Below are 8643 nucleotides of genomic sequence, written 5' to 3' on the forward strand. Positions count from 1 at the left end.
TGGCGTAGGACACAGCCCTGAGGGGCTTCAGGGTCAGAGGAGCAGAAGTGATGGAGCCTGTCCCCACCGCCGTCCTTAACGGTCAGTTAAAAAGTCTAGGATTGTTCAGTTCAGGAGTGAGGCCAAGGTTGCTGAGTTTGGTAACCACTGACCAGTTTGCAGGGGATTACCACAGAGCTATTATGAACATACAGTTCTCCAGATGATCTGATTGGTCGGTCAGGCCAACAATGGATCATCCTCACGGTGGGCACTGCCTGCTTTAGCTTTTATTTATAGACTGGCAGGAGTCAAATGGAGGCATTTACCGATGGATGGACGGAAGAAGGGTTTATATGCACTGTGGAAGGTAGGGTAGCAGTGATCCAAAGTGTTGTTACCACAAGTTTTCATCTGGATATGCTGAACATAGTTTGGGAGCACTTTCTTCAAAGAGGCCTAGTGTCTCCCATTATGATGGAGGCTGCGTCTGGATGTTTGTTTTCCGTGTTGTTGATGGATTTGTGCCGTAATTTCAGTGATCGCTCTGTGTCGGATTGTTGTGGAATGTAAACAGCTATTATAATGATGGCGTAAACTCCCTTGACAAGTTATGAACAACCAATAAGATACATTTGTTCATCACTCCTTCTTATACTCCCCAGGATCTGCTCTCGTAAAACAGCTTTGGCACTAAGTATAAGTATACCTACGCTTTTCTTTGTCTACTTTGCCATACCATACTGTATAAGGTAAATTGTTCATTTTCTATCGGCTATCACCCTATGTTTCACTCCCAATTATATACATTACTGTAAAATATGAATCATTACATGTTTTTAGATACGTTATTCGGACCACTACAGATATAAATGGAATCATTCACAAACAAAAGAATCCGATCCATCTATTATAGCCTCAAATGAAAAGAAAGGGTATTTCTATTGATACGCTATAAACAGCAAAAAAATATATATAATTGTATGCATTTACTTTTGTTTAATAATTTGTATTATCCTGTATTGCACATGACTTATTGTTTAGCTTTCTTAAAGTGGATCTCAACTACAGGAAATGGCATGTGCCTAATTTTACACCTGCCACATTTACAGTAATTTCCTGTGTATTAGCCGCATTGTATAAGCTGCAGGGCAGTGTTTTATGCCAGTGAAAAGAAACAAAACCATATTAATATTAACTGCCCCTTGTATTAACCTCATAGCTGAAGAGATTTTGCTAAATCTATGTATAAGCCGCAGCTAATAGTTGGCGTTACTTTTTTCCCAGTTTTAGGCAAAAGCTCACCTCACTTCCTCTTTTATACCATAGTTTAATTTGTGTTTATGTTTTGTGTTTAGGTTCCTTGAGGACTGGATTCCTATGGGTAATGATGAGCTGGGTCATGCAGACATGAAGCTGGATGTTCTTAACTTTACGTAGGTTACTGACGGACACCATTGAATGAGATACAGTATCAGAAAAAATGTAATGTTACATTTTAATGGTGCAGTCAGCGATTTCACAGGAAGTCGCCTTTGTTTGTGTTTATGTTTTTGTTTATATTTAAATTTATTAGCAGAAGCTTTTTGTCCTAAACAATATACATTGTATTTGAACCAAGGAAGCATGCCAGAGAGGTAGCTCACCCTTACCCTCAGTGTTCCCAGCCCTTAGCAAGAAGAAGTGTACTGGTGATGCTATAGTATGCACACCCATCTACAGACACTGGCCCACTCACACGCAATAGCAAGATATAACAAGCACTTTCCTTCCATCAGCATCTCTCCTCCACACACCGGCTGCTTGTTTACTTCACTCCAGCACTGTCTCCGTTGGCCTGTATAAAAACGATTTCGACAATGTCCCAACCATTCAATTAACCCTGTGAGCCAGTCCATTATCCCAAAAAACAGACAAATCTGCAACTGGGTATCAGAGGTTGAACCATGGGCTGAACACATCTGCAATGTAAGGGAGCGGTTACATTAACTCCAGAGGAAAAAACGCTGGCATTGCTACTACCATTTACCATTGCCGTTTTCGATATCAACAGTGCTACTACTCTACTCGTCACTGATTAGCAAAATGCAACATTGCACTCACGACTCAATAATCCCTTTTCAAACTCCAACTTACAAATCCAAATCAACTGGGAAATGTACACTAATATCCTGTGTATTAGCCACATTGTGTATAAGCCACAGGACAGTGCTTTATGCAAGTTAGAAGAAACAAAACCATACTAAATTCTAGGGAGTTTTTCCTTGCCCCTGTTACTCATGGGCTCTCTTTGAATGTCTAACACTCTGTAAAGCGCCATGAGACATGTGTAATGTATTGGCGCTCTATAAGCGACATTAAATTGAATTGAAATATTAATACCATATTAGCTGCCCCCAGGTATTAACCTCATAGCTGAAGAAATTTGAACATAATCAATGCATAAGCAGCTGCTAAAAGTTGGAAAATTATGGTAGTACTCCTTTAATGCAGTACGTGCACGGTGTGCTTATTCGCATAGGGGGGAATTCCCCATGCACGTAAAGGTGCATAAGTAAAAAAAAACCAACAAAAAAAAACGTGTAACTACACGCATTTCACTCTACGCGAATTCTGCCCTTCACTTCAATCTGTCATTTACACGTGATAGAGGGTTTTGGGTGGAGCAACCCCAAACTCTGGGTGTTTCTTATTTAAACAACTCTTGCGCGCATTCTGCCATAGCTTAAGCAGTTTTCCAACTATGCACTCCGGGGGGCTGTTTTAAAGGGTATCGAATTCGCTTTTGGGGGCATTTTTGCAAAATCACTTGAAATCCTCCTAACCTTCAGTTGGAAGCACTGAAATGGAAATTAAACATGTCAATCATCTATGGAAAGGGCAGGGCGCGAAAACTCCAGCCAATTATATTCTTGACCCTCTAGCATAATTTCTCAGCTCCATGCACTTATCGGAAATGTTGATTGCAACATTTAAATATAACTTTATTGGTGTCATCTATTCGACAGTGACATAGTCGTACAGTGTCAAAACATGAACAGTTTATGTTGTTTATGAGAGTTTAAGTTTACAACTAGTTTGTAACTAGTTCCAGCATCCACACACCCCTAGGATTTACACTCATTCATTGTTAACTTGCTTGTACGTCTGTAAAGTGTGTTTAATTACCACTGGTGCTGCTCCAGCTTCCTCAACCGTGATTGTCACAAGTTTTAATACTTCCTCCCCATCTGCTATATAGCCAAGATGGTGTCCATTGAGGGTGAAAAGTGTCCACCGTTCCACACTCAACTTTTTGACCATGATGAGTGCACCCTCCAGAGACTTGCAGTGCATGCCATTCAATATCATTTTAATATTCAGTGGAACACACACGTGCACTCAAATTTGGTATTGTAGTAAATAGTGCGCCGTATGAGACGCATTGTAGCACAGTACTCACTTCAGCCACTAACATGGTTGTTCACTGTTCGTAATGTGGGTGTGCACTCGTAATCACATTTTATTTCAAGCAAAAAAACAAGGTACAAGACTGAACATTTACATTGAGTAAATTCACATTTCAAGGTGAGAAAAAAACTGTTTTCATCGGTTGGCCATGCATCGTTCCTCACTGCTTCAGTATCCATCTTGTTGGAGCTAGCAAACAAAGGTGGTTGCATATATTGTATTTATATAATGTATTATAATATTCCGTATTCATTACTGAATGTTTAGCTGGAATGATGTTTTTCCCTATCATCCTATTTTTAAAGCAGGCCTACCCGCGGGCATTGGGCTTTGAACAGGCACTGTACTAGTTAATTTTCTTCTTAGTTCCAGAATCAGTGACTGATTGACAGATTGTCACTGTTGAGCTCTACAGTATGTTCACTACTCAGAAACAGGTTGAAATGTCTCTGTGTGTAAATCATACACAAAGTAAGTGATTTTAATCTAATTCTTTCTCTTTTAGAAAACCTTTCCTGTGAAATCTCTTCCTTTTCCTCTAGGTCTAGAACCGACGTTCAGACCTCCACTTCCTGGGGTGCACCCATCATCTGGGATGGGATGTTCATCCCAGAGGCTTATGAACAGATCCATAGAACAGCCCATACCTCGGTGGCCTTGACTGTATTTGCTGTGGGCAAGTAAGTTATGAAATTGTTAGTGTGTGTGTATGTTTGCTACTTCTCCAGTTGTCTTTTCTCTATCATGTGGTTGTTAAATCCACCCTGTATGTTTGGAAACATACAGTTCTTGAAACTCTTGAAAATCTGTTGATGGTCATATTCAAAATTAAGAAAGCACTGCGAATATGAATATGACCGTCAACTCATTCGAATGTCACTCAGCAACTGGAGGATGACATCAGAAAAATGATTTTTTCCAGAGCTGTTTATATAATACAGGATGCTACATGTTCAGTGTTCACAGACACCCTATGTATTGTGTAAACAAGGTGCAGTGGAAATTAGAAGGTTAATCACATCTACTACATACTAACTTAATCCTGATTCTGAACCACCTTATTTTCTTTTTGACAAATGGAAGGTACCTTGATGTGTATCTAAAGGACCTCCTGGTCTCTTCACAAATCTACTTTATGGTGGGTATTCCGGTGACCTACTATGTCTTTACTGACGTCCCAGAGAAGGTTCCAGCCATATACCTGGCACCAGGACGAGAGGTGAAAGTCATGCCTGTGAAACATCACTCCCGGTGGCAGGACATCTCAATGATGCGCATGATGTTCATCAGGGACGCCATCGACAGCCAAATCCAACACCATCATCAATACGTCTTCTGCATGGACGTGGACCAGGTCTTCAGGGGCCACTTTGGCACTGAGGTTTTGGCAGACTCTGTGGCCCTCCTCCACGCGCACTACTACTTTCGCTCTAGGAAGGAGTTCACATACGACCGAAACCCTAAGTCCCTGGCCTACATGGCAGACACTCAGGGCGACTTCTACTACCACGCATCAGTATTCGGTGGCTCCTGGCAGAGTGTGAGGAAGATTACGGACACATGCTACCGCACCATCATGGGGGACAAGGAGAATGGGGTGGAGGCTCTGTGGCAGGACGAGAGCCACTTAAACAAGTACTTCTGGGAGCACAAGCCCAGCAAGGTGCTGTCTCCTGAGTACTGCTGGGATACTAACATTAGATTTCGCACAGATATCCATATTCAACGACTCATCTGGCAAGAGAAGCACTATAAGGAGCTTAGGAACAAAGAAAACTGATGATGGAGCTATGGATGCCTGTGCAAGCAGTAGTTTACTTATACTTATTCCTTTCACTTATGCTTTCACTCAAAGTGATTTAAATGTATTTCGTGTCTGTTATTTTCTTTATTTAGCACCTTATTTTTTATGTAAAGCACTTTGGTGCAATGCGGTTGCTTTTAAATGTGCTATAAAAATAGGCCCAAACCAAGTACTGAGTACATATGCATGATTATATTTTTTTTTATCTCGCCTTACATGTAATACGTCTATGTAATATATTAGTTTCACCTTTTGAATTGAATTACTGAGATAAATTAACTTCTGCTCGATATTCTAATTTTTTAAGTTTCACCTGTACACATTAATTATCATCAATACAAAAACAGAAAAACTTTGATATCTGCAAGTAAATATCCCAAGTAGGCTATATACCACACACAGGCATACATGGCCTAACTGTTATTATGTAACATTAGATTGTTGCCCCGGTTTTATGTTTGTTGTTGGAAGAGGCTATATAACATGCTTCGGCTTAGTCCTACTGTAAATCGGTCATGCCAGTTTTTTGCTACTTGTGAGAGTTCTACTGTGTTCTGCCTGTGTAATAATGTTTCAGGGTGTCACTTAAGCAGACGTTTGAAGAAAGAGGTTGAATAAGAACATAAGGAAATGTGTAGGCTTAAATTACATATATCCTAGGCTTAGATTTTGAAGCAGCACAGACTAAACCACATGTTCCTTTCTCTGTTTTTACCTCAAAGGCCTAATAAAAGACAGCCTACACAAAGGCTACACAAAGATAATGGCAACCTATTCTGGCAACCTCTCGTTTCATAACTTAATTGCATTTTTGTCCGCTTTTATTATGTCCATTGAATGGATGCTAATTTGCATGCTAAAATCTGATTAATCACAAAATTATTAAATACAATAAAACATGGTAACAAAAGTTGGATAATTAAATTGTAATTCACCTGTGTATCCTGCTGGTGACTCTACTGAGTCTACAGTGTCGCATGATGGCTACATCCTTCCCCTACATTCTAAATCATTTTTATACATCGTTTTATACATTTATACATATATCAGATTATTATGTAGCATAGTCATATTATGCTTCATTTGAAGGTTTGGCTCTTGGGAATCAATACATGACAATATGTGTAGTGCTTTACATCATAAGTATCTAACTATGTCTCAATTAAATTTAATCAAACATGAAAAGTGAATGTCTTGCTGGTGTAACCTTAGCTGAGAGACGGTTGGAGACAGATAAAACTATTGTAGTGACTGTGGTTCTTGACAGACATGGGATGGCACCAGCTTTTGTTTTGTGGCAGAAGTGTGTGTGTGTGTGTGTGTGTGTGTGTGTAGCTTACCTGACCACAGACTGATGCAGATAGTGAGACTCCACAACTGATGTTCTCCCCTGTCTTGGTCACATTGCTGACTCATGCTGTAGACATGTGCATAACCTTTGAATCACACTTGGTGTTTGTCCATGTCACATTCATAAAAGACTGTTGCCCACTGATGTAAAATCTGTAGCACATCACAGATTAGCATCGTTGCTAGTTTTACAACAGGATTACAACTACAGTGGCAACTGTTGTAGTCCTCGTTGGTTTTGCATGGTATTTCTCTATGAAAAAAACAAAACAAAACAAAACAAAACAAACCATATTGCAAAAAGGCAACAAGCTAAAAGCAATCTAGTCAGGCTCGTAAAACTGAGGGCATGGGCAAAGAATGTGGTAACATGGCAACATCTCCAGCAGGTGTCAGTGTGTTTATATTCTGTTTAATCAACAACGTGCCCAAAAAGAAAAAAAGTGCTTTTAAAACATGGGGAACTATGTACTCAGCCATATTACATACTATAGTGAATGTCCGTATACGGTTGGAGTGTGAGCCACAAACAAAAGCTCATAAACATCATATGGGTTGAAGAGCATAATGTATAGAGTGCACTTGTTAAAGAGTTTATGATAGGGTCAAATGTGCCAATGTGAAAATATACAAATACACATCTTTGCAATCTTACTCTTTTCACAGACTTGCACATTAGATTAGATTAGATTCCTTATATTGTCATTGTAAAAGAATACAATGAAATTCCATTGTACCAAGTGAGGACGGATCCCAAGTAATAAATAAGTAAATCAATAAGTAAAAAAGTAAATAAAACTATAGAGCTATAAATAACATTTGTACATTCCAGTTCCATGCACATACCAGCACTCACACTATCAGCAGGTACACGGCTAATATATACTGTAAACATAGATACAGTTATCCCTTTATTGCATGATATATGTAAATAATAGAGAAAAAAATATTTTCACACATTTTATTACTAGTCATAGAGCACATTGAACAATTTAACTCATAATTTACAGAAATTATAATTATAGGGGGTAGCTGCTTTGGTGCAACGTGCAATAATGGGAATACATACAAAAAGTGCAGTCTATTCGTAACGATCTACGAGCTACACTAGTGGCGGTCATAATGAACAGTAAACAGTTGTTAAAAGTTGGTAAGACTACATTAAGGAAAGGAGAAATAATGACCATAATGTCAGTGCAATTTCAGCTCAATAATTGAAATACACAATACCATATACAAACGACTAGCTCATAATTAGCAGTATAACAACAACTCCACCAACAGACCATAAAGCTGTGTCACTCAGTTCTCTCCTGAAGCATGATTTAGTAAACAAGATTAAAAAAAATTACACCACGGCTTCCCCAGTTAGAGTTTTGTGTTGATTGAGTTGCAATTGAGTGTCTTCCTGCGAGCTACCCTAGTTCAGTCGATTATTGTATACAGTATGTGTGTTGACTTGATTTATTTTCGTTTGGTTTGGTCTTATTTATGCTTAGTGATATACACTGCTTAGGTCACACTGTGCTTGTTGTGGTCTGTAAGGTGAAGTGATGTGCCCTATGCATGGAACTCATTCTATTCTCTGATTTAACTTTTGCCAATTGGACATGTTGTTGACTGCATTTCAAAGCATGCTGGTTAATTTACAATGACAAAACAACTTTTGGTTAATCTGACAAAAATGTCAACAGGGACCAACATTAACTTCACAGGAAATATTCAAACATAACCCACGATCACATAAAGGCCTCCTTCTTGGCCATGTACTTTAAGATGACGTCCTCTACTGGAGAAAATAATTTAACAGTAGCCTATAAGTGTTGTGATGCAGTTCGTTTTTAAACCCACAAGAGGTCACTACTGTATACTGTTTCACACAAGTCTGCTTCCAGATCTGTTTAAATGTTAGCCTAGGCCTAGGCAGGCCTACTTATTTCCTTTGCACCTGATTTAAATAGACAATATGATCTGTCAGTCAAGTAATTTGGGGACCCAATCAAGTTGGTATTTATACTTTGGGCTGGTAACTGATCAATGAAACTTTAGGATAAAAGGTC

At 39.1% G+C, this 8643-nt stretch overlaps 1 protein-coding gene across 1 annotated transcript; it reads left to right on the forward strand.

The window, feature by feature from the left end:
• The first annotated feature begins 567 nt into the window (after positions 1-567).
• On the forward strand, positions 568-5209 carry LOC134068022 (alpha-1,3-galactosyltransferase 2-like). Its single transcript, XM_062523520.1, has 4 exons — positions 568-572; positions 1338-1415; positions 3972-4109; positions 4513-5209. The coding sequence occupies exons 1-4, from the start codon at positions 568-570 to the stop codon at positions 5207-5209; spliced, it is 918 nt and encodes a 305-aa protein (XP_062379504.1).
• The last annotated feature ends 3434 nt before the right edge of the window (positions 5210-8643 follow it).

The sequence above is a fragment of the Sardina pilchardus genome, chromosome 20 (genome assembly GCF_963854185.1).
Source record: "Sardina pilchardus chromosome 20, fSarPil1.1, whole genome shotgun sequence".
Taxonomy (NCBI): domain Eukaryota; kingdom Metazoa; phylum Chordata; class Actinopteri; order Clupeiformes; family Clupeidae; genus Sardina; species Sardina pilchardus.